The sequence below is a fragment of the Taudactylus pleione genome, unplaced genomic scaffold (assembly GCF_031769625.1).
Source record: "Taudactylus pleione unplaced genomic scaffold, aTauple2 ptg000156l, whole genome shotgun sequence".
Lineage (NCBI taxonomy): Eukaryota > Metazoa > Chordata > Amphibia > Anura > Myobatrachidae > Taudactylus > Taudactylus pleione.
The window spans coordinates 13263918-13291272 of NW_028284558.1; the positions used below are offsets into that span (position 1 = coordinate 13263918).

General features: G+C 49.2%; 1 protein-coding gene across 1 annotated transcript in view; it reads right to left on the reverse strand.

Annotated features, from left to right (window-relative positions):
• Positions 1-27355, reverse strand: part of LRP2 (LDL receptor related protein 2) — a 310836-nt gene that overhangs the window by 102693 nt on the left and 180788 nt on the right. The window contains exons 39-44 of the mRNA XM_088474855.1: positions 26975-27163; positions 23831-24751; positions 23498-23663; positions 21740-21898; positions 20370-20659; positions 8570-8773 (exon numbers count right to left, since the gene is read on the reverse strand). Coding sequence (XP_088330981.1) covers positions 8570-8773; positions 20370-20659; positions 21740-21898; positions 23498-23663; positions 23831-24751; positions 26975-27163 — 1929 coding nt within the window. The remainder of the gene's footprint in view (positions 1-8569; positions 8774-20369; positions 20660-21739; positions 21899-23497; positions 23664-23830; positions 24752-26974; positions 27164-27355) is intronic.

The window sequence follows — 27355 nt, forward strand, 5'->3', positions numbered from 1 at the left end:
TTGTACTAAAGGGGAAAATGCGGTAAAACACCGAAAATGCAGTTTTTGGGGGTTTTACCGCATTCCCCATATGTACAAAGCACCAATGGGTAATGCCATCTTCAGGTGGAGTTACCCAATAGAAGCCTATGGGCTTCTTATTGGTACGCTCCCCCTTGGGAGGGATCCGATCGGATGCACACATATACAGAGTGACCGTGCAGTATAGCTGGGAGTCGAAGGAGCTGTGACACATAACTGCACAGCACAGTGCAAACTGGACATACCAACAGAGGGGATGGGATGGTGAGCACAAGGGGGGGTGGAATCTTAGGGACCTTCATAAACCAACTTTCTGGGGACCCTATACACCTCAATCCAGGGCCTGTCGATCTTCCTGTTTGTGCTGACACTGGCCATTTGGGAGCGGTGGGGTGGGTGTGACATCACACATGTGCAGAGGTGGTACTCTATACAACGCAGGGAGGGCTTCTGAAGTCTTCCATATCGCTTGCCGCTCCTTGCACTCCCAGCTTTGGGTCCAAGTCAAGAACCGGTCCCCTTATGTGCAACTCAAGCTCCTGTACCCTCTTAATTTACCACTTGCGGTTAAGATGCCAGGGGACGGGATGCCGGACGTCTGTATACCAAAGCTGGAAACTCTCGTCAGGAAGCCGATGCTGTGATCCCAAAGGGATCAAGATACCAATGTCAGAATCTCGAACACCGGTATCCCGAAGGTAAGCACACGGGTAAGGGTTAGTGTTAGCCCGGTGTTGGCGGGGTTAGGGACCTCCCGAGGAGGATTAGGGTTAGGCACCGACCGGTGAGGGTTAGGCTGTGGGGAGGGGGGTTTAGGGTTAGGTACCACCGGGGGGAGGTTACGGTTAGGCACTAACCCGGGAGGGTTTGGTTTAGGGTGCGGGAAGGTGGGATTAGGGATAGGCACCACTGAGGGGAGGTTAGGCACCATCAGGGGGAGGTTAGGGTTAGGCACCACCAGGGAAGGGTTAGAGGAAGAAAGGGGGAGGGTTAGGGTACTTAGATTGGGATGCTGCTGTCGGTCTTCTGACCGGCGGCATCCTGTCCAGTGGTATCTCATACAGATTCCTGTGTATGTGTATATAAATATATATATATATATATATAGATTTATATACACATATAACAGGAGATATGGTAAGAACTTACCTTTGTTATCTCTGTTTCTACGAAGTCCATAGGGTCCACAGGGTTGACCTTGGGGTATAGCTGGATCTGGATCCACGGGCACCACGCAGTTAAAGCTTTGCTGCTCCCAGGATGCACTTGGGTCCGTCCTCCTCTATACCCCACCCCCGACCACAGGCACCTCAGTTGGTAAGCAGCCAAGGCCGGAGGAGGAGACTAAACAGAGAGAAGGAAGACTGGAACACACAAGAAACCATACTCACAGAAATGGGAGACGGAAAACCGGTGACCAGCCACACAGCCCATATGAAGCCAGGTGCGTCAGGGCAGGCGCCCTGTGGACCCTATGGACTTCGTAGAAACAGAGATAACAAAGGTAAGTTCTTACCATATCTCCTGTTTTCTACTTCAGGGTCCATAGGGGGTCCACAGGGTTGACCTTGGGGATGTCCCAAAGCAGTTCAACTAAGGGCGGGGATGCTCCTGTGCTGAAAGGAGTACCCGGCGCCCGAAGGATGCATCCTGAGAGGCGAAGGTGTCAAACGCATAGAACCTCAAAAACGTTTGAATGGAAGACCAAGTGGCCGCCTTACACAGCTGAACAGCGGAGGCGCCACGTCTAGCAGCCCAAGAGGGACCCACAGAACGAGTGGAATGAGCCTTAACAGAGGCTGGCACAGGTAAACCCTCCTGTGCATAAGCCTCACAAATAACTGAACGAAGCCAACGGGCTAACGTTTGCTTGTTGGCAGGCCAACCCCTCTTGTGAAAACCGAAGAGGACAAACAACAAATCCGACTTCCTAACCGAAGCAGTCCGGTCCACATAGATTCTAAGTGCCCGGACTACATCCAAGGAAGCCTCACCAGCTGAAAGATCAGGTGACTGAAAAGCTGGCACGACAAGCTCCTGATTAATGTGGAACTTGGAGACCACTTTGGGCAAAAATTCAGTACGGGTGCGGAGCACCGCTCTGTCCTGGTGAAAAATCAGAAAAGGGGGGCGACAGGAAAGCGCCCCCAACTCTGACACCCTCCTGGCAGAAGCAATTGCTAGGAGAAAAACGGTCTTGAACGTCAGCCACTTGAGGTCCACCGCCTCAAGAGGCTCAAAAGGAGGACCCTGCAAGACCCGTAGCACCACCGCCAAGTCCCAAGGAGCCACAGGAGGCACAAAGGGAGGCTGTATCCTGAGAACACCCTGGAAAAAGCTGTGAACATCCAGTAGTGTAGCAATCCGTCGCTCAAACCACACGGACAAAGCAGACACATGAACCTTCAGAGAGGCCAGGCGTAAGCCGAGGTCCAAACCTGATTGAAGGAACTCCAGGATTCTGGAAACCCGGAACACCTGAGGATCATAGTCTCTGGATTCACACCACTGAAAGTAAGTGCGCCACACCCTGTGGTAAATCCGTGCGGAGGCAGGCTTGCGTGCCCTAAGCATGGTACCAATGACCGAACTGGAGAAACCCCTAGACCTCAAGACGGCTGTCTCAAGAGCCACGCCGTCAAAGACAGCCAACCCAGATCCGGGTAAAGGCAGGGCCCTTGAGACAACAGGTCCCGACGCTGAGGAAGAAGGTACGGAGCGTCGATGGAGAGACACCTCAGATCGGAGTACCAAGTACGTCTGGGCCACGCCGGAGTTACCAGCACGAGCGTGCAACCGTCCTGCTTGAATTTCCGCAGAACCCGAGGAAGTAAGGATATCGGAGGAAACAGATACGCCAGGTGAAATGTCCATTTCACCGACAGCGCGTCTACCAGACTGGCGCCTGCTTCTCTTGTCCTTGACCCGTAAACGGGTCCATCAAGTCCAGCTCTGGCAGCCCCCACCTGTCCACGAGTAGCTGAAACACCTCTGGGTGAAGCGACCATTCCCCGGGATGCACGTCGTGATGGCTGAGGAAGTCCGCCTCCCAATTGAGGACTCCGGGAATGAAGACTGCCGAGATCGCTGGAATGTGACACTCCGCCCAAGCAAGGATGCGAGACACCTCCGACATCGCTGCCCGACTGCGAGTTCCTCCTTGGTGGTTGATATACGCCACCGTGGTGGCGTTGTCGGACTGCACCTGAACCGCCCTTCCGTGAAGAGCGGGACCGGACGACTGCAGGGCCCGATAAACTGCCCGCAGTTCCAGAATGTTGATGGGAAGAAGAGCTTCTTCCGCAGACCAACGACCCTGAAGTGACAACGAGCCGGTCACTGCCCCCCAACCCCGAAGACTGGCATCCGTCGTGAGCAAGACCCAGTCCGGGATCCAAAAGGGGCGCCCCTCGACCAGATGAGCTGTCTGAAGCCACCAAGCCAAAGACTGCCGAACCTCCGGGGACAACACCAGCAAGTGAGAGCGGATCCGGTGAGGTAACCCGTTCCATTCCGATAGAATCAGCCCCTGCAGGGGCCGGGAATGGAACTGGGCAAATTCCACCATGTCGAATGTTGACACCATGGAGCCCAGAACCCTCATAGCCGAATGGACCGACAGGCGGCAACTGCTCAAGCAACTGTGTATCCTCAGCTGCAGGGAGGAGACCTTCTCCGGGGTCAGGAAGATCCTTTGCTGACGAGAATCCAGCAGGGCTCCCAAATGAACCATCCGCTGAGATGGAATCAGGGAGGACTTTTTCCAATTTATCAGCCACCCGTGCGCTTGCAGGCAAGCGATCGTCAAGTGGAGATGTTGAAGCATTACCTCCAGGGAGCTCGCCAGCAACAGGAGGTCATCCAGATACGGTAGCAGCCGTACATTCTGGTTCCGAAGATGTGCGGCCATGACCGCCATAATCTTCGTGAACACCCTCGGTGCCGTGGAGAGACCAAAGGGTAGCGCCCGGAACTGGTAATGGTGTTGAAGGATAGCGAACCTCAGATACCGCTGGTGCGAAGGTGCTATCGGAACATGGAGGTAGGTGTCCTGGATATCCAGGGACACCATGTAATCCCCCGGTTCCATCGCCAGAATGATGGAACGTAACGTTTCCATCCTGAACTTGGGAATTCTGAGGAATTTGTTCAGAGACTTCAAGTTGAGGATAGGGCAATGAGAACCATTGGGTTTCCACACCAGAAACAGAGAAGAATAGTACCCCGTCCCTCGTTGTAACTGAGGAATGGGAACAATGACCCCTGCTGTCAGCAAGGACTCTATAGCTTCTTGAATCTGTAAGGACTTGGTCGTATCCTGAGAAGGACTCATGCAGAAAAACTGGTGGGGCGGTCTGTGCCGAAAAGACAGGGCGTACCCCTGGGAGACCACTTCTCGAACCCAGGCATCCGTGGTGGTATTGTGCCAGCACTGGGCATATAGAAGAAGTCGGCCTCCCACTCTGGGGTCCCCCAGAGTGAGGCCCGTCCCATCAGTCAGAAGGTTTATCTTCCTGCTTGGAAGGAGGGCGCCTGGCACTCCAGGCCTGCTTCTTGGGCTTAGAAGCGGCCTTGGTCGTCAACTGCCTCGGGAAGGACTGACCTTTGGCCTTGCCCTGAACCCGAAAGGACCGAAAAGCAGAGCTCCGTACCTTGGTAGGAGCAGAAGCCGAAGGGTGGAAGGCTGATTTAGACTTAGCCAGAGTGTCCACAATTTTGTCCAAGTCTGGACCAAAAAGCAACTCCCCATTAAAAGGTAAGGCCTCCAGCCCCTTTTTGGAGTCAGCGTCAGCTCTCCAAGACCTCAGCCACAAGGACCAACGCGCCGACACAGCTGCAGCCGACACCCGAGAGGTTAGCAGGCTTGCATCTAACGATGCTTCCCCAATGTAGGAAGCCGCATCCCTCATTTGACCTATCAACGCTCTCTGGATCTCCGGAGCATCTTCCGGCAAGGTATCCTCCAAAACATCTCCACCTTCCTGTCCGTGGGATCTTTCAGGGAGGAGATAAACGGCAAAGGCAGCGTAGCGCTTTTAATTAAGCGGGTAACGTGGGAATCCACCGCTGGAGGAGTTTCCCACTTCCTGCAATGAGCCTCCGGAAACGGATAGTTCGAAGCCAACTGCTTCTGCGGTTGGAACCTCTTGCTGGGCAACTGCCAGGCCCCTGCCATATGATCCGTCAATTGATCGGACAGGGGAAAAACCGTCTAAGCTACCTTGGCCTTTTTAAAATTTGAGTATTTTGACCTGGGGGCGGGCACATCCTCCTCAATGTGAAGGATGGCCCGCACTGCCCTAACCAATGCCGGCACATTAATGGAAGACTTAGCCTCCACCTCCTGGGCCCTGGCATCCGAGTCAGAGTCTTCATGGATCTCCCCATCATCCGAAGACACGTCCGTGAACTGAGCTGCCAGTGAAGCCGGAACGGAACGCTTGGACGCCCGTGGGGGCAAATCACTGTGCAACATATTTTGAAAAGCCGATGACGAAGCCGCCAGACTCTGAACAGAGCTGGAGAGGATGTCCACCCAAGGCGGGGGTACTGCCTGAGGATACCCCTGAAAAGGTACCATCGACTGCTGCGGCACTGTGGGGGATTGCACGTATACCGGAAAACCCGCATAAGGACCCACAGTCTGAGACCTGGGAGGAGACTGCACCAGACGAGTCACACCCGGGGAACGGGGGATGGTAGGCTGGGGCAACGCCCTAGAAGGGGCTGCAGTCGGGACCGCAAGTCGGTCCGCGATTGACGCCAGCACTTGCGTAAACATCGCCCACGGAGGATCCTGCGCCACCGGGGGTTTAGAGGGTCCAGGTACCAACTGGCACCGCCCGCACAGACCATCCTGAGACAAATCTGCCCCGTCAACTCCTGCTGAACAGCGTCGGCAGGAAAACAACACAGGAGCCTCGGAGCGCTCATTCCCCTCATCAGACATGACATAAACTTTTTTTGCAGTAAAAGTGTCTCACCGAAACGAGGTAAGGCGTATAACACCCACACACTCCCAAGTATGCAACCCAAACAGCCCACAATATGGTACTGAGGAGCACACCGCAGTATGTGACGGACCTCACAAATACGTAGATTTATATAAGTGAGGTTACACAGAAAGAACACCCCTCCCCCATGCACCTGCGGGCCGTAGGAGAAGGAAAGGGATAGGTAAAAAGCTGACAGTAAGTAGAAAAAAAACACAGACAGCAGCACTAGCAAAAGTCACATACCATGCAGAGAAGTATTACTCACTGCACCTTCCGCTACAATCAACCTCCCAGATTCAGTGTCTGGGAGGGCTATAGCGCTGCGAACACCGTCCTGATCAGGGGAGAGGTACGCAGGGGGACTGGTCCACTGCAAGCCTGCCTGGGAGCTCTGCGATGCTGCCTGAAGATGGCCGCCGGAGAGCACAGAGGAGGAGTGGCCAGGAGATAACAGCCCAGCGACGCCAGCACGCTTGAGAGAAGGCGCGCTGGGCTGAGGGGAGGAGCACTGAAGCAGGGAAGGCTGCCTCCCCTGCTAGTATGAAACCCCCAGGGAAGCCGGTTCCCCGCCGGTCTTACACCCTGGAGGTCAGCAGACACGCGGGGTATTCCACATAGTGGGGGAGCCCGCCGCCGCTACTAGCGCCGCTGGTCTGTCCCCAGGAGACCGGCGGCTACAAGACTGCATTATACCCGCGCGCAGCGCTGACAGCGCTGCACGCAGCTTACCTGGCCCCTTGAGTCCGGCAGCAGTCCTTGGGAGGTCCCGGAGCCACACTAGTGCTGACTCCGGGGTCCCGCTGCGATCCCTGGATCAGTACCGGCGTCGCAGCGCCAGCGGGGCTGTTGGAGCGGCAGCGTGGATGTCCAGATGGACAGTCTGATGCTGCCGCTCTGAAGATAGTAAAAATAAAATAATAAAATCTTTTTTTTAAAAAAAAAATAAAGCTTAGGGGCTGCTTATGCAGCCCCACTGCACAGGGTGACCCGACTCCGGCCGGGCACCAACTAAAACTGAGGTGCCTGTGGTCGGGGGCGGGGTATAGAGGAGGACGGACCCAAGTGCATCCTGGGAGCAGCAAAGCTTTAACTGCGTGGTGCCCGTGGATCCAGATCCAGCTATACCCCAAGGTCAACCCTGTGGACCCCCTATGGACCCTGAAGTAGAAATATATATACACATACATGCATATATATACACACACACACACACACACACATATATACAAATACTATAAACACATGTTTAGACATACATAAATACAAATATATACATATATACACATTTACATACATATATATTATATACACATTACAATATATCTATATATATATACCTCTATAGATAGATAGATAGATAGACAGACACAGACATTACACCCACCTCTGTTTATGTACACTTTTCAGAGTTTTCTCACTAGTGTCCGGCTGCAGTGTGCCAGGTTAGTTGCCAAGGTGGGGTGAGGGGTCAATGGCTGGGCTTTAGAAAACCCAGGGGCAGAGTTTTGAGCATCTCGGTATACAGATGAAGGGGGCGGAGCTTAACGCTATCTGGGGCGGAGCTTAACACGATTCGGGGGTTGGGGCTTAGTGCAACTCACAATGCACTGTCGGCCTGCCTGGAGGCGGAGTTTCAGACAGTCTGGGGGCGGAGCTATGAGCGGGGCTTCAGGTAACGGGCGGGGGTGGAAGGAATGGGAGATAATCCTGCAGGATGGACGGGGCTTCAGAAACGCTGTAGTGGACTGGTGACAGAAAATAAATGTTTCCCTGTCAACACAGCATGCACTGCAGTAGGTCCTGTGGGCCTATTTTCATGGGGTGGCCTGGAGCTGGAGCTCCACCCGCCCCATTGTTAATCCGGCCCTGGTAGAAGCGCTTTTGATGATATTAATAAACGTCTTGTTTCATAAAAAAACTTAATGAAAAGAATTATAAAAAGCAATATATTGCTTTTTATAATCGACAGCACACAACATCGACAGCACCCCCCCTTTGGTACGAGACCCGGAGCGACGGTTTGCCCGTCACTATCCGGGTCTTGCACATGCGCACGATGGAGCAGGTGCACTGGGCCACCATCGACCCGCCACTGGACCACCATCTACCCGCTTGCGAGCGCATAGCGATCGCGAGCGGGTCTGAATCAGGCACTCTGTTTCATGTATATATTTTATAAGCCTGACTAGCCCTGACTAGCCCTATTCAGTAGTAGCTCGGAATTGACAGTCCATTTCAGCGCCTGTATCCAACCTGTTGGTAATTTCCATTTTTTATAGGTAAGGGCTGGGCTGGCTCAGAGAGAGGGATTCCAATAATATGTTTTTTTCTAACCAACACTGACTGATGACCTGACTGACAGCCTTTATTGAAACACTGGTTTGAATTTAAAGGCTACAAACAACATCATGGTGAAGTGCAAAGTACTAATTAGATAGTCTTGGTGTAATATGTTCTATGTACTTATACAGTATATATGTATTTTTTTTGCAGAATGAATAAAAAGAACCTGTAAAAAAAATTTAAAAAAATCGGAGGCTTATTTAACGCACCACATACACGTTCCAGTTCATCACTTCCGTCCCGGCAGTCATTGTCATTGTCACATTTCCATCTTTCTGGAATGCAGCGCCCATTAAGACAGGTGAACTGCCCACTCTGGCACCTTGTGGAATTGTCTACAATACAGTCCTTGTTATTGTTTGCCAGATACCAGCTGCCAGCTGAAGGACACTGGCATTCCGCTCCATTGGGACCTGAAAATTTAGACATTATTTGTATACATCTGTCACCACAATATAACAGTTTAGCTGCATACACACAACAATTTAGTAAATGAACGATTTTAGTAAACGATTTTCATTAATTTTTTCAAGGGAAAAATGAACGAAAATCGTTTACTAAAATCGTTTATTTACTAAATGTAATGAACGATTTTTTTTTTAACTATAAAGATTTTTGCATATTCCCTTACTGATCGTTGAGTTGGTCAGTCTGACTGAACTACAAACTACAAACGTGAAAGCGCATGAACGATAATCGTTCATTGTTTTAACTCAGAAAGTGAACAATTTTTTCAACAATTGAACAATAAACTATATCGTTATCGATAATCGTTCAAAAAATCGTTGTGTTTGTATTTTTTTTATATCTTTCACCAATCTGAGCAATAACAAAAACAAAATGTATTGACATAATCAATGTAAGAGGTAGGTGTGGTACCATGCGTGCGGCCGGTAAGGGGTGGGGAGAGAGGTGCTTTCGGCCCGTGTTCAACTGAATAGGATAGGCTACATAGCAGTCTGTGCACAGGCACACAGTGACATTGGTGTGAGTGGTGGGTGAATAGGATAGGCTACACAGCAGTCTGTGCACAGGCACACAGTGACATTGGTGTGAGTGGTGGGTGAATAGGATAGGCTACATAGCAGTCTGTGCACATTGGTATGAGTGGTGGGTGAATAGGATAGGCTACATAGTAGTCTGTGCACAGGACACACAGTGACATTGGTGTGAGTGGTGGGTGATTAGGATACGCTACTTAGCAGTCTGTGCACAGGGCACACAGTGACATTGGTGTGAGAGGTGGGTGAATAGGATAGGCTACATAGCAGTGTGTGCACAGGGCACACAGTGACATTGGTGTGAGCGGTGGGTGAATAGGCTAGGCTACATAGCAGTCTGTACACAGGGCATACACTGACATTGGTGTGAGTGGTGGGTGAGTAGGATAGCCTACATAGCAGTCTGTGCACATTGGTGTGAGTGGTGGGTGAATAGGATAGGCTACATAGCAGTCTGTGCACAGGGCACACAGTGACATTGGTGTGAGTGGTGGGTGAATAGTAAAGGCTACATAGCAGTCTGTGCACAGGGCACACAGTGACATTGGTGTGAGTGGTGGGTGATTAGGATAGGCTACATAGCTGTCTGTGCACAGGGCATACAGTGACATTGGTGTGAGTGGTGGGTGATTAGGATAGGCTACATAGCAGTCTGTGCACAGGGCACACAGTGACATTGCTGTGAGTGGTGGGTGAATAGGATAGGCTACATAGCAGTCTGTGCACATTGGTGTGAGTGGTGGGTGAATAGGATAGGCTACATAGCAATCTGTGCACAGGGCACACAGTGACATTGGTGTGAGTGGTGGGTGAATAGGATAGGCTACATAGCAGTCTGTGCACAGGGCCCACAGTGACATTGGTGTGAGTGGTGGGTGAATAGGATAGGCTACATAGCAGTCTGTGCACAGGGTATACAGTGACATTGGTGTGAGTGGTGGGTGAGTAGGATAGGCTACATAGCAGTCTGTGCACAGGGCACACAGTGACATTGGTGTGAGTGGTGGGTGAATAGGATAGGCTACATAGCAGTCTGTGCACAGGGCATAAAGTGACATCAGTGTGAGTGGTAGGTGAATAGGATAGGCTACATAGCAGTCTGTGCACAGGGCACACAGTGACATTGGTGTGAGTGGTGGGTGAACAGGATAGGCTACATAGCAGTGTGCACAGGGCACACAGTGACATTGCTGTGAGTGGTGGATGAGTAGGATAGGCTACATAGCAGTCTGTGCACATTGGTGTGAGTGGTGGGTGAATAGGATAGGCTACTTAGCAGTCTGTGCACAGGGCACACAGTGACATTGGTGTGAGAGGTGGGTGAATAGGATAGGCTACATAGCAGTCTGTGCACAGGGCACACAGTGACATTGGTGTGAGTGGTGGGTGAATAGGCTAGGCTACATAGCAGTCTGTACACAGGGCATACACTGACATTGGTGTGAGTGGTGGGTGAGTAGGATAGCCTACATAGCAGTCTGTGCACATTTGTGTGAGTGGTGGGTGAATAGGATAGGCTACATAGCAGTCTGTGCACAGGGCACACAGTGACATTGGTGTGAGTGGTGGGTGAATAGTAAAGGCTACATAGCAGTCTGTGCACAGGGCACACAGTGACATTGGTGTGAGAGGTGGGTGAATAGGATAGGCTACATAGCAGTCTGTGCACAGGGCACACAGTGATATTGGTGTGAGTGGTGGGTGAATATGATAGACTACATAGCAGTTTGTGCACAGGGCACACAGTGACATTGGTGTGAGTGGTGGGTGAATATGATAGGCTACATAGCAGCCTGTGCACATTGGTGTGAGTGGTGGGTGAATAGGATAGGCTACATAGCACTCTATGCACAGGACACACAGTGACATTGGTGTGAGTGGTGGGTGAATAGGATAGGCTACATAGCAGTCTGTGCACAGGGCACACAGTGACATTGGTGTGAGAGGTGGGTGAATAGGATAGGCTACATAGCAGCCTGTGCACAGGGCACACAGTGATATTCGTGTGAGTGGTGTGTGAATAGGATAGGCTACATAGCAGTCTGTGCACAGGGCATACCGTGACATTGGTGTGAGTGGTGGGTGATTAGGATAGGCTACATAGCAGTCTGTGCACAGGGCATACAGTAACATTGGTGTGAGTGGTGGGTGATTAGGATAGGCTACATAGCAGTCTGTGCACAGGGCACACAGTGACATTGGTGTGAGTGGTGGGTGAATAGGATAGGCTACATAGCAGTCTGTGCACAGGGTATTCAGTGACATTGGTGTGAGTGGTGGGTGAGTAGGATAGGCTACATAGCAGTCTGTGCACAGGGCACACAGTGACATTGGTGTGAGTGGTGGGTGAATAGGATAGGCTACATAGCAGTCTGTGCACAGGGCATAAAGTGACATCGGTGTGAGTGGTAGGTGAATAGGATAGGCTACATAGCAGTCTGTGCACAGGGCACACAGTGACATTGGTGTGAGTGGTGGGTGAATAGCATAGGCTACATAGCAGTGTGCACAGGGCACACAGTGACATTGGTGTGAGTGGTGGATGAGTAGGATAGGCTACATAGCAGTCTGTGCACATTGGTGCGAGTGGTGGGTGAATAGGATAGGCTACATAGCAGTCTATGCACAGGACACACAGTGACACTGGTGTGAGTGGTGGGTGAATAGGATAGGCTATATAGCAGTCTGTGCACAGGGCACACAGTGACATTGGTGTGAGTGGTGGGTGAATAGGATAGGCTACATAGCAGTCTGTGCACAGGGCATACAGTGACATTGGTGTGAGTGGTGGGTGAGTAGGATAGGCTACATAGCAGTCTGTGCACAGGGCATACAGTGACATCGGTGTGAGTGGTAGGTGAATAGGATAGGCTACATAGCAGTCTGTGCACAGAGCACACAGTGACATTGGTGTGAGTGGTGGGTGAATAGGATAGGTTACATAGCAGTCTGTGCAAAGAACATACAGTGACATCGGTGTGAGTGGTGGGTGAATAGGATAGGCTACATAGCAATCTGCACAGGGCACACAGTGACATTGGTGTGAGTGAATAGGATAGGCTACATAGCAGTCTGTGCACAGGGCACACAGTGACATTGGTGTGAGTGGTGGGTGAATAGGATAGGCTACATAGCAGTCTGTGCACAGGGCACACAGTGACATAGGTGTGAGTGGTGGGTGAATAGGATAGGCTACATAGCAGTCTGTGCACAGGGCACACAGTGACATTGGTGTGAGTGGTGGGTGAGTAGGATAGGCTACATAGCAGTGTGCACAGGGCACACAGTGATATTCGTGTGAGTGGTGTGTGAATAGGATAGGCTACATAGCAGTCTGTGCACAGGGCATACAGTGACATTGGTGTGAGTGGTGGGTGATTAGGATAGGCTACATAGCTGTCTGTGCACAGGGCACACAGTGACATTGGTGTGAGTGGTGGGTGAATAGGATAGGCTACATAGCAGTCTGTGCACATTGGTGTGATTGGTGGGTGAATAGGATAGGCTACATAGCAATCTGTGCACAGGGCACACAGTGACATTGGTGTGAGTGGTGGGTGAATAGGATAGGCTACATAGCAGTCTGTGCACATTGGTGTGAGTGGTGGGTGAATAGGATAGGCTACATAGCAATCTGTGCACAGGGCATACAGTGACATTGGTGTGAGTGGTGGGTGATTAGGATAGGCTACATAGCAGTCTGTGCACAGGGCACACAGTGACATTGGTGTGAGTGGTGGGTGAATAGGATAGGCTACATAGCAGTCTGTGCACATTGGTGTGAGTGGTGGGTGAATAGGATAGGCTACATAGCAATCTGTGCACAGGGCACACAGTGACATTGGTGTGAGTGGTGGGTGAATAGGATAGGCTACATAGCAGTCTGTGCACAGGGCACACAGTGACATTGGTGTGAGTGGTGGGTGAATAGGATAGGCTACATAGCAGTCTGTGCACAGGGTATACAGTGACATTGGTGTGAGTGGTGGGTGAGTAGGATAGGCTACATAGCAGTCTGTGCACAGGACACACAGTGACATTGGTGTGAGTGGTGGGTGAATAGGATAGGCTACATAGCAGTCTGTGCACAGGGCATAAAGTGACATCGGTGAGAGTGGTAGGTGAATAGGATAGGCTACATAGCAGTCTGTGCACAGGGCACACAGTGACATTGGTGTGAGTGGTGGGTGAATAGGATAGGCTACATAGCAGTCTGTGCACAGGGCACACAGTGATATTGGTGTGAGTGGTGGGTGAATATGATAGACTACATAGCAGTTTGTGCACAGGGCACACAGTGACATTGGTGTGAGTGGTGGGTGAATATGATAGGCTACATAGCAGCCTGTGCACATTGGTGTGAGTGGTGGGTGAATAGGATAGGCTACATAGCACTCTATGCACAGGACACACAGTGACATTGGTGTGAGTGGTGGGTGAATAGGATAGGCTACATAGCAGTCTGTGCACAGGGCACACAGTGACATTGGTGTGAGAGGTGGGTGAATAGGATAGGCTACATAGCAGCCTGTGCACAGGGCACACAGTGATATTCGTGTGAGTGGTGTGTGAATAGGATAGGCTACATAGCAGTCTGTGCACAGGGCATACCGTGACATTGGTGTGAGTGGTGGCTGATTAGGATAGGCTACATAGCAGTCTGTGCACAGGGCATACAGTAACATTGGTGTGAGTGGTGGGTGATTAGGATAGGCTACATAGCAGTCTGTGCACAGGGCACACAGTGACATTGGTGTGAGTGGTGGGTGAATAGGATAGGCTACATAGCAGTCTGTGCACATTGGTGTGAGTGGTGGGTGAATAGGATAGGCTACATAGCAATCTGTGCACAGGGCACACAGTGACATTGGTGTGAGTGGTGGGTGAATAGGATAGGCTACATAGCAGTCTGTGCACAGGGCACACAGTGACATTGGTGTGAGTGGTGGGTGAATAGGATAGGCTACATAGCAGTCTGTGCACAGGGTATTCAGTGACATTGGTGTGAGTGGTGGGTGAGTAGGATAGGCTACATAGCAGTCTGTGCACAGGGCACACAGTGACATTGGTGTGAGTGGTGGGTGAATAGGATAGGCTACATAGCAGTCTGTGCACAGGGCATAAAGTGACATCGGTGTGAGTGGTAGGTGAATAGGATAGGCTACATAGCAGTCTGTGCACAGGGCACACAGTGACATTGGTGTGAGTGGTGGGTGAATAGCATAGGCTACATAGCAGTGTGCACAGGGCACACAGTGACATTGGTGTGAGTGGTGGATGAGTAGGATAGGCTACATAGCAGTCTGTGCACATTGGTGCGAGTGGTGGGTGAATAGGATAGGCTACATAGCAGTCTATGCACAGGACACACAGTGACACTGGTGTGAGTGGTGGGTGAATAGGATAGGCTATATAGCAGTCTGTGCACAGGGCACACAGTGACATTGGTGTGAGTGGTGGGTGAATAGGATAGGCTACATAGCAGTCTGTGCACAGGGCATACAGTGACATTGGTGTGAGTGGTGGGTGAGTAGGATAGGCTACATAGCAGTCTGTGCACAGGGCATACAGTGACATCGGTGTGAGTGGTGGGTGAATAGGATAGGCTACATAGCAGTCTGTGCACAGAGCACACAGTGACATTGGTGTGAGTGGTGGGTGAATAGGATAGGTTACATAGCAGTCTGTGCAAAGAACATACAGTGACATCGGTGTGAGTGGTGGGTGAATAGGATAGGCTACATAGCAATCTGCACAGGGCACACAGTGACATTGGTGTGAGTGAATAGGATAGGCTACATAGCAGTCTGTGCACAGGGCACACAGTGACATTGGTGTGAGTGGTGGGTGAATAGGATAGGCTACATAGCAGTCTGTGCACAGGGCACACAGTGACATAGGTGTGAGTGGTGGGTGAATAGGATAGGCTACATAGCAGTCTGTGCACAGGGCACACAGTGACATTGGTGTGAGTGGTGGGTGAGTAGGATAGGCTACATAGCAGTGTGCACAGGGCACACAGTGATATTCGTGTGAGTGGTGTGTGAATAGGATAGGCTACATAGCAGTCTGTGCACAGGGCATACAGTGACATTGGTGTGAGTGGTGGGTGATTAGGATAGGCTACATAGCTGTCTGTGCACAGGGCACACAGTGACATTGGTGTGAGTGGTGGGTGAATAGGATAGGCTACATAGCAGTCTGTGCACATTGGTGTGAGTGGTGGGTGAATAGGATAGGCTACATAGCAATCTGTGCACAGGGCACACAGTGACATTGGTGTGAGTGGTGGGTGAATAGGATAGGCTACATAGCAGTCTGTGCACATTGGTGTGAGTGGTGGGTGAATAGGATAGGCTACATAGCAATCTGTGCACAGGGCATACAGTGACATTGGTGTGAGTGGTGGGTGATTAGGATAGGCTACATAGCAGTCTGTGCACATTGGTGTGATTGGTGGGTGAATAGGATAGGCTACATAGCAATCTGTGCACAGGGCACACAGTGACATTGGTGTGAGTGGTGGGTGAATAGGATAGGCTACATAGCAGTCTGTGCACATTGGTGTGAGTGGTGGGTGAATAGGATAGGCTACATAGCAATCTGTGCACAGGGCATACAGTGACATTGGTGTGAGTGGTGGGTGATTAGGATAGGCTACATAGCAGTCTGTGCACAGGGCACACAGTGACATTGGTGTGAGTGGTGGGTGAATAGGATAGGCTACATAGCAGTCTGTGCACATTGGTGTGAGTGGTGGGTGAATAGGATAGGCTACATAGCAATCTGTGCACAGGGCACACAGTGACATTGGTGTGAGTGGTGGGTGAATAGGATAGGCTACATAGCAGTCTGTGCACAGGGCACACAGTGACATTGGTGTGAGTGGTGGGTGAATAGGATAGGCTACATAGCAGTCTGTGCACAGGGTATACAGTGACATTGGTGTGAGTGGTGGGTGAGTAGGATAGGCTACATAGCAGTCTGTGCACAGGACACACAGTGACATTGGTGTGAGTGGTGGGTGAATAGGATAGGCTACATAGCAGTCTGTGCACAGGGCATAAAGTGACATCGGTGAGAGTGGTAGGTGAATAGGATAGGCTACATAGCAGTCTGTGCACAGGGCACACAGTGACATTGGTGTGAGTGGTGGGTGAATAGGATAGGCTACATAGCAGTCTGTGCACAGGGCACAGAGTGATATTGGTGTGAGTGGTGGGTGAATATGATAGACTACATAGCAGTTTGTGCACAGGGCACACAGTGACATTGGTGTGAGTGGTGGGTGAATATGATAGGCTACATAGCAGCCTGTGCACATTGGTGTGAGTGGTGGGTGAATAGGATAGGCTACATAGCACTCTATGCACAGGACACACAGTGACATTGGTGTGAGTGGTGGGTGAATAGGATAGGCTACATAGCAGTCTGTGCACAGGGCACACAGTGACATTGGTGTGAGAGGTGGGTGAATAGGATAGGCTACATAGCAGCCTGTGCACAGGGCACACAGTGATATTCGTGTGAGTGGTGTGTGAATAGGATAGGCTACATAGCAGTCTGTGCACAGGGCATACCGTGACATTGGTGTGAGTGGTGGGTGATTAGGATAGGCTACATAGCAGTCTGTGCACAGGGCATACAGTAACATTGGTGTGAGTGGTGGGTGATTAGGATAGGCTACATAGCAGTCTGTGCACAGGGCACACAGTGACATTGGTGTGAGTGGTGGGTGAATAGGATAGGCTACATAGCAGTCTGTGCACATTGGTGTGAGTGGTGGGTGAATAGGATAGGCTACATAGCAATCTGTGCACAGGGCACACAGTGACATTGGTGTGAGTGGTGGGTGAATAGGATAGGCTACATAGCAGTCTGTGCACAGGGCACACAGTGACATTGGTGTGAGTGGTGGGTGAATAGGATAGGCTACATAGCAGTCTGTGCACAGGGTATTCAGTGACATTGGTGTGAGTGGTGGGTGAGTAGGATAGGCTACATAGCAGTCTGTGCACAGGGCACACAGTGACATTGGTGTGAGTGGTGGGTGAATAGGATAGGCTACATAGCAGTCTGTGCACAGGGCATAAAGTGACATCGGTGTGAGTGGTAGGTGAATAGGATAGGCTACATAGCAGTCTGTGCACAGGGCACACAGTGACATTGGTGTGAGTGGTGGGTGAATAGCATAGGCTACATAGCAGTGTGCACAGGGCACACAGTGACATTGGTGTGAGTGGTGGATGAGTAGGATAGGCTACATAGCAGTCTGTGCACATTGGTGCGAGTGGTGGGTGAATAGGATAGGCTACATAGCAGTCTATGCACAGGACACACAGTGACACTGGTGTGAGTGGTGGGTGAATAGGATAGGCTATATAGCAGTCTGTGCACAGGGCACACAGTGACATTGGTGTGAGTGGTGGGTGAATAGGATAGGCTACATAGCAGTCTGTGCACAGGGCATACAGTGACATTGGTGTGAGTGGTGGGTGAGTAGGATAGGCTACATAGCAGTCTGTGCACAGGGCATACAGTGACATCGGTGTGAGTGGTGGGTGAATAGGATAGGCTACATAGCAGTCTGTGCACAGAGCACACAGTGACATTGGTGTGAGTGGTGGGTGAATAGGATAGGTTACATAGCAGTCTGTGCAAAGAACATACAGTGACATCGGTGTGAGTGGTGGGTGAATAGGATAGGCTACATAGCAATCTGCACAGGGCACACAGTGACATTGGTGTGAGTGAATAGGATAGGCTACATAGCAGTCTGTGCACAGGGCACACAGTGACATTGGTGTGAGTGGTGGGTGAATAGGATAGGCTACATAGCAGTCTGTGCACAGGGCACACAGTGACATAGGTGTGAGTGGTGGGTGAATAGGATAGGCTACATAGCAGTCTGTGCACAGGGCACACAGTGACATTGGTGTGAGTGGTGGGTGAGTAGGATAGGCTACATAGCAGTGTGCACAGGGCACACAGTGATATTCGTGTGAGTGGTGTGTGAATAGGATAGGCTACATAGCAGTCTGTGCACAGGGCATACAGTGACATTGGTGTGAGTGGTGGGTGATTAGGATAGGCTACATAGCTGTCTGTGCACAGGGCACACAGTGACATTGGTGTGAGTGGTGGGTGAATAGGATAGGCTACATAGCAGTCTGTGCACATTGGTGTGAGTGGTGGGTGAATAGGATAGGCTACATAGCAATCTGTGCACAGGGCACACAGTGACATTGGTGTGAGTGGTGGGTGAATAGGATAGGCTACATAGCAGTCTGTGCACATTGGTGTGAGTGGTGGGTGAATAGGATAGGCTACATAGCAATCTGTGCACAGGGCATACAGTGACATTGGTGTGAGTGGTGGGTGATTAGGATAGGCTACATAGCAGTCTGTGCACAGGGCACACAGTGACATTGGTGTGAGTGGTGGGTGAATAGGATAGGCTACATAGCAGTCTGTGCACATTGGTGTGAGTGGTGGGTGAATAGGATAGGCTACATAGCAATCTGTGCACAGGGCACACAGTGACATTGGTGTGAGTGGTGGGTGAATAGGATAGGCTACATAGCAGTCTGTGCACAGGGCACACAGTGACATTGGTGTGAGTGGTGGGTGAATAGGATAGGCTACATAGCAGTCTGTGCACAGGGTATACAGTGACATTGGTGTGAGTGGTGGGTGAGTAGGATAGGCTACATAGCAGTCTGTGCACAGGACACACAGTGACATTGGTGTGAGTGGTGGGTGAATAGGATAGGCTACATAGCAGTCTGTGCACAGGGCATAAAGTGACATCGGTGTGAGTGGTAGGTGAATAGGATAGGCTACATAGCAGTCTGTGCACAGGGCACACAGTGACATTGGTGTGAGTGAGTAGGATAGGCTACATAGCAGTCTGTGCACATTGGTGCGAGTGGTGGGTGAATAGGATAGGCTACATAGCAGTCTATGCACAGGACACACAGTGACACTGGTGTGAGTGGTGGGTGAATAGGATAGGCTATATAGCAGTCTGTGCACAGGGCACACAGTGACATTGGTGTGAGTGGTGGGTGAATAGGATAGGCTACATAGCAGTCTGTGCACAGGGCATACAGTGACATTGGTGTGAGTGGTGGGTGAGTAGGATAGGCTACATAGCAGTCTGTGCACAGGGCATACAGTGACATCGGTGTGAGTGGTAGGTGAATAGGATAGGCTACATAGCAGTCTGTGCACAGAGCACACAGTGACATTGGTGTGAGTGGTGGGTGAATAGGATAGGTTACATAGCAGTCTGTGCAAAGAACATACAGTGACATCGGTGTGAGTGATGGGTGAATAGGATAGGCTACATAGCAATCTGCACAGGGCACACAGTGACATTGGTGTGAGTGAATAGGATAGGCTACATAGCAGTCTGTGCACAGGGCACACAGTGACATTGGTGTGAGTGGTGGGTGAATAGGATAGGCTACATAGCATTCTGTGCACAGGGCACACAGTGACATTGGCGTGAGTGGTGGGTGAATAGGATAGGCTACATAGCAGTCTGTGTACAGGGCACACAGTGACATTGGTGTGAGTGGTGGGTGAATAGGATAAGCTACATAGCAGTCTGTGCACAGGGCACACAGTGACATTAGTGTGAGTGGTGAGTGAATAGGATAGGTTACATAGCAGTCTGTGCACAGGGCACACAGTGACATTGGTATGAGTGGTGGGTGAATAGGATAGGCTACATCGCAGTCTCTGCACAGGGCACACAGTGACATACTTGTCAGTGGTGGGTGAATAGGATAGGTTACATAGCAGTCTGTGCACAGGGTGTGAGTGGTGGGTGAGGGCACCTGTCTGTATAGTGTTGTTGGTCATGTGGGCCACTCCTGCGACAAAACCCCTATGCAAAGCAATACAACTAGAACACCTAAAAAAAAACACAATGTTGTCAGGAGCAATTTCTTCGTGGGAAATGCTACAGACAACAGCTAGTATATATATATATATATTGTACCTGGTGCGCAGATGTGACTGCATCCACCATTGAACTGATCACAGGGGCTGGCGCACTGCTGCTGTTTGCTTCTAGATAAGATGTGAATATCCATCGGACGCTGGGGCAGGTTCTGTACCATGACAATCTGGTCTGAGCCATCGTGTTTATTGGCCCGGTATATGCTCCTTGTATTCCAGTCACTCCAATAAATGTGCTGATCATACAGAGTCATAGCAAATGGATAAATTGCCGTGCTAATGATGACTTCTCGGTTTGTGCCATTTAAAGAGCAACGTTCTATCTTCTGTCTGTTTTGAAAAAAACACACACAGAAAGCATACTGGTTACTTGACGCTGTTTAGAGGCCAAAATATAGAAGCAAAGGAATGTTACAATATATATTACACTTCCAAGAACAATTTTACAGCCTGTGTGTAACTAGTTTGAAGGCATATAGATTTGCAGCACTATGGGAGGTCTCTGTCAAGAAAAACAGAGCTTACATATCCAATAAGTGAATGTAGTTTAGCACTATTGCACTTTCTTAATCTCCACTCTCCTCTGCTGTTGCACCACCCACTTGAAAATTAATGTAGGAACTCAACTAAAATATCCTTTCCCTATGGTTTTAAAAAGAAGATTCAATTTAGAAATCTTCTATTGGGATGCAGAAACATTGACTTACAGTACATGGGGCCTGATTCAGACCCACTCGCGAGCGGCTGTCCGCTCGCAAGTGGGTCGATGTTCTGGACTGAGCATGCTCATGACGGAGTGAGCTCCGTCGTGCACATGCGCCAGACGCGACGAGCGAAGGAAAGTCCTTCGCTCGTTGTGTCTGATCAAAGGGGGCGTGCTGTCGATGTTGATTGACAGCACGCCCCCTTTGGTAGGCGTGCCGGGGGCGTGCCTCCCTGACGGGGGCGTTCCCACGGGAACGCCTCCCGTCAGAAGCCGGCCCACTGACATCACTAGTGATGTCAGTGGGAGTGATTTTGGCTCTGATAGAGCCAAAATCACTCCGGAGCATGCGGTTGAAAACCTCAACCGCAGGCTCCGGCTCGCAGTTTCGATGGTCGCGATGGTCAAGACCATCGCGGCCATCAAAATGCACGCTCGTATAGCCTGTGGGTGGTGACCCACAGCTATACGAGCGTCCAGGAGGACGCTCCATTTTCATGGAGGCCGGCCCTCATTCAGAGCGTGCGCTCTGCTCAGAGCGTACGGCTCTGAAAGAGGGCCATGGTCCACAATGAAGTTATTTGCAGTCGCAATTTTTGGCAGTGTAAAATAAACAAGACGTAATGTTTCCATGCTAACAGAATCCCAAACCATGGGTGTAATATGTTGTTATGTGCAATCCTGTGATTTAGAGACATAGTACATACAAACTTGCATCAGCCCAATAAAGCCGATCTTCATCGTAGTCAAGGGTAAGTCCATTCGGCCATACCAGGCTAGTGTTTACAATAACTGTGCGGAAATTTCCTCCCAGAGTAGCTCTTTCTATCTTCGCATTTGTGCCCCAGTCAGTCCAATACATGTACCTAATACATTGAAAACATAGACAACTTTTTATTATGCACGATAAAATTAATTTCTTTAACATATGACTTGTACATAGAAATGTAACATACCAATAGCAAACAAAACAACTGCTCTATTGTATGTAACATTGTAGTTAATAATTATGCATCCTAAAACCAATTAATGCCGATATTATTTTACTTGGTCATTAGAGAGCTTAGGGCCTGATTTTGGTTCGATTGCAACTGCGATTACGTATGCTATCGGCCGATTGTTGAGTCCTGCGCATGCGTATGCATCGCAGTGCACGTGCGTGAAACAGCAACTGTGATCAGGTCTGCGATCGCAGTGACTATGCAGACCCATCGCAGCGTGATTGACAGGTACCGTTTGGAGGAGGTGACAGGGGGCGAAACGCAGGCCTGCAAGGGGATATGAACACTGTTGCAGGGGCGTGCATAAATTATCCACTGCGATGGCATACGCAGCTTGAGCTTTCACTACGTACCGAGGTTAGCAATTTCTGAGTAAGGACTGACCTTGAACAAGTGCGCATGAGGCTCCGATGGTACTCCATGTTACCGATGGTTTCGCAGTCTTGCAAAGTATTAAAGATGTGTGTAAGGTAAGGTGGACGTCTTTATGTAGTGCTGCGATGACATAGGTATCGCAATTGATTAGCATATCATCGCAGTTAGACTGCGTGCATAATTGCAGCCGCGATCCAACCTGAATCAGGCCCTTAGTCACTTTTTTTTCAGGCAATAAATGAATAAGCTCTGCCTAGTCACAGAATTTCTCGTTTTGGACAAAAGAAAGACAAAGTGGGACTAAAATGCTAGTACTGAAAACCCTCCATGTGATTAAGCTTATGCCTCTTCCTTTCCAAATGGTCACTCTGACATAAGGACCAACACTCTATTCCAATTGTCTCCCAAACTGGTGGGTTCCACCCCCATATGCTGCCCAGCACAACAAGCTTAGGGCCTGATTCAGCTTGGATTGCAGTTGCTAAGATGCACGCAATCTCCGATTGTTGCGTTCTGCGCATGCATATGCATGGCAGTGCGCCTGCGCGAGCCGGCCACTGCAATCGGAACTGCGATCGCAGAAGCTATACAGACCCATCACAGAGTTATTGACAGGAAGTGCCGTTTGTGGGTAGTGACGGGGCGGTGGTCGGGCGAACGCAGGTGTGTCAGTGCGTTTCAATGCCGTTGCAGGGGCGTACATAAATCTTCCACTGCGATAGCCTATGCAGCCTGAGTTCTCATAGCGTGTGTGGCTGTTAGAATTTTCTGAGTAAGGTTAGGGCTTGTGCAAGTGTGTGTCAGTAGTACTCAATTGTACCAATGGTTTCGCTATTCTGCTATTACGGATGTGATATAGTAGAGTGGGCGACCTTATGTAGTGCTGAGTTTGCATTGCGATCGCAGTTGTGTGGCTTGCTATCGCAGTTGAACAGCGTGTGAACCAAGTATTGCGATCCGTAGTGAATCAGGCCCTTAAACACTTTTCCTGCTGTTGCTTCCCAGTAATTGCAATTCCAGTGTTCTGCAATATTTGATTGCAGGAAGAAATGCAGTGAGACACAATAATCAGCAACAAATTAGGATTACCCTCTGCAAGGATCCAGCATGATTGCTCTAGGCCGCGGTACACGAGCAATCACAGTACGATCAGACCCGTTCAATGCCATAGAGCTAATGGTCTGGTTTAGATAGTCACTGTAATAAACCCTTTTATGGATCCAATCAAACGCTATCCCATCCGGAGCTCCTAAATCTAAAGGATAAATCACAAAACATGGTTATGAAGTGAGTCTAAATACTAAAAGGCATGTTAGGTCGACTTGGTTGATGTGCAACATACTGTATTAAATAAAATTATTACAATTATTTTTGTTTTATTTTTTTACATTACAGATTTATTTTACATATACAGTAGTATACCTGATGCCACAGTTGTGTGTTGAGTTATATCCAAGGGGCTAAAGAACCGAATTTGGCTACGTCCAGCTCCTGCACTCCTGGTATAGTACACCCTATTATCTAAACTGTCATAATCCAGAGCCACTGATGTCCTAGGAACATTCACCCTGGGGAAAGGAGGACTGTGATTCTCAGGGTCCAGAAGTAAACTATTAATGGATCCCTCAAGGGCATAGATCAAGTAATCGTTTGTGGAAATGACACATCTTGTTCCATCACTCCCTAGTGCCCCAAAGGCACAACCGCACTTCCGTGTCTGTGTGCCAGGCAGAGCAAAGCAAAAGTGTGAACAACCTCCATTATTCACCAAGCACGGGTTGTTGTTAATGTCCTGGGGTGACACTGGTTGAAAACTTCTGTCAAACATGGTAACATCTCTAAGGAGATTAATATTGTCCCTGATAACAGTTGGTTGCTCAGTGTTGCCAGGTTCCTTACTGGCTTTAAATACCTTTTTTAAGTTTCTGTCCACCCAGATAATGCTGTTGTCAAAAACCGTAATTCCGTAAGGCGTTGGATAACGGTTGCCGTATCGTACTATTTCTGTCTCACCCCCTTCTATTCGAACTCTTGCAATCATATCCAAAGAGTCATCTACCCAATAAATATAACCATCCTTGCGATCCACGGCTAATCCCCGCGGTGTAACAATACCCTCAGACACCAAAACTGTTCTGTTTGTACAATCCAGGAAGGCTCGTTCAATTTTGGGATTCTGTCCGTAATCTGCCCAAAAGAGGTATCTGTTCTTGGGGTCTACCGCAATATGCCTGGGCATATCCACCGTAGTTTTCAGTAGGACACGACGGTGATAAGAAATGTTGAGACGAACTACTTCAATGAAGGTTTCTGTCAGAAAAGCATTGGTGAAGTAGAGATTTCCTGGAAAAAAAAGGATAACAAACTACTTTTACAATTGTAGGATCACAAAACTGACCAATGCTAAAAAACGACTTAAGTTATGTAATACCTGCAAGGTTTGAAATTCACCCACCTAAATTAATATAAACAATCTCTATGGCCCAAATGTAATAGACTCCGATGTGTTGGTCCCCGGCAAAATTTGGGCGATACAGCCACTAGGGTTAAAGCGGAAAATTACTTTTAAGGCAAACCAGCATTTGCCTTAAAAGTAATTGCCTCTTTAAATGTATCAGCTATATCGCTGGACATAGGCGAGGTCCAGCAAATCTGAGCTTATTGCATTTTGGGCTTTATTGCACAGCACGTTACAATACATTGTTCTTTGATTAGCCAGAAAGACAAGGAGAAAACTATTTGTGAGATACAGTATACAGCAGGATTAACAGTCTACGTATCAGCTTAATGTATTTGCCAAACTCACTTTTTACGTGCAAGTTAAGAAGGTGACATACCTGTGGGACAGTCATACCGGGAGACCCCATCACTACACATGGAGGTAGTGACTGGGTCTCACAGACTGGTACAGCAGCACCAGACTGAATGCTGGGAAAATGGCCAGGTAAATGACCCTCTGATTGAGGGGAAGTACTGTAAGTCACAGTCAGCCTACAGCAACCTGGATCTACATTCCAAAAATACAGAGTCCAATGGTTGCGTATATGGGGATTCAGTTGGTTTAGTCCCACCTGTTTTGGTTTTGGGTACTGCTTTTTGGTGTAGCTCCTGGGGTTTTTAGTTTTACGAAGACTATTACTGTCAAGGTGACACAGCTGAGATACAAGATGGTAATGACCATTCCATACCTGGATGATCTGTTAATCAATGCAAAGTCACCATCCCTGCATCAGGGAATACAGCACAGATATTGGAGTCCCACAGTTGGACTATAATTTATCAGAATTTTAATCTGTTTCTCACCCAGAAGGCTGGTGTTTCTGGGTCTGCCGATGTATACCTGACAGCAGAGAGTGCCACTGCCATGGTACACAGACATTCTCAGTATATCTGTGGGTCCATCACCACAACTCTGTGCATTTACATTTGAAGAGGCAACTTTGGGGCATCCCCATGATCCAGTCTCCCCAATCGGATAAATGGGAATATTGTAGTTTTAATTCCTTTTCTCTGAATCCATTGGGGGACACTGAGCACACACCATTCTCATGCTCTAGTTTAAAGTTTACCAACTAAACAATTTTTGGGAGGTTGATGTTGTTTCTCTCAATTAGTTTACACTTTTTTCCTGTTGTGCCCTGTGGGGTGTGCTTTATAAAATAAATGAGTGCCCTGCAGGATGGAGATATAGAAGAGGGAGGAGAACAAACAGTTTAACTATATTAAAAGCGCCATAAGTCCTAACGGAAGCTCTAAATCCCCATGGTTGTGTCACAAGCACTTTATTACAGAAAAGTATTTAATGCAAGTATAAAAATCTAGTTATCACCTCATTATTATGATTTATTTAAGCAACAAAAGTCTAAACAAAGAAGTATTTTGGAAAAAAGTATATAGTACAGAAGGTAGTGGTACTAAAGTGGTAGGGGGCTGTTTTTTCATACGACCTCAAATGATTTACACATGGAATTTTAAGATGATTGTTACACTTTTGTAGATGACAGCAATTTTATTCCAGAAAAAAAAAATCATTAAATAATGTGCAAAGCTATGACTATTATGACTATTGTTTCACTACATACAGGGGCGTTTCTATAGAGGAGGAGGCCTTTGTGCAGTCTCCAACATGGGCCCCCACCTCTCCCTCCGGCGGCCGGCAGCATACTGAGCTGTGTGCAGCCAGTGCCGCATTTATAGACTCTGGGCACTAGAGTGTGCCCGGAGTCTATAGCGCATGTCACCGGGAAAATGGCCACGGGGGCCATTGTCCCTGTACTGCGCATGCACAAATGACGGGAAAATGGTCGCAGTGGACATTTTCCAGATGTTTTTACAGCGCCGGCCCCTCGTGCCGACGTGGGACTCCAGAGAGGCAAGTACACTATGGGTGCAGGGTGTGCGGTGCGGGGCCCCCCTGGACCCAGGGGCCCGTGTGCCTCGCACACCCTTCACCCATTATTGATATGCCCCTGACTACATACTAACTTGGCTTTTTTGCCTCTTTTTTTTTTTGCTTATCATTTTTGTGCAGATTTCTATACAAATATATTGTTAGGTTTAATCTACCTGCAACCCAGTCGACGGCAATCCCTCGGATCCCATTTCTCCCAATACCACTTGTTATAATATTTCTGAAATAGGAGCCATCGGGTTTAACACGGCGGATTCCATTGTATGCAGATACCGTACTGCTGAAGTCACACCAGTAAATGAAACCAGATGGCATGTGGACATCAACATGGAGAGCATTACGACCTGTAGAAAATAAATACAGAATTTATCCTCATCTATGAAGGTGTCTTACATATACACTACGAAAGAACAATGCACCCTATCCTGCATACAGCTCAGCTAGGTAGGTAAGGTGGACAGAAGCTTAAACTAAAGTCACAGCACTCTCATGGGACAGGAGCAAAAGATGCCTATAGCATCCAGTCAGCTTCTAGC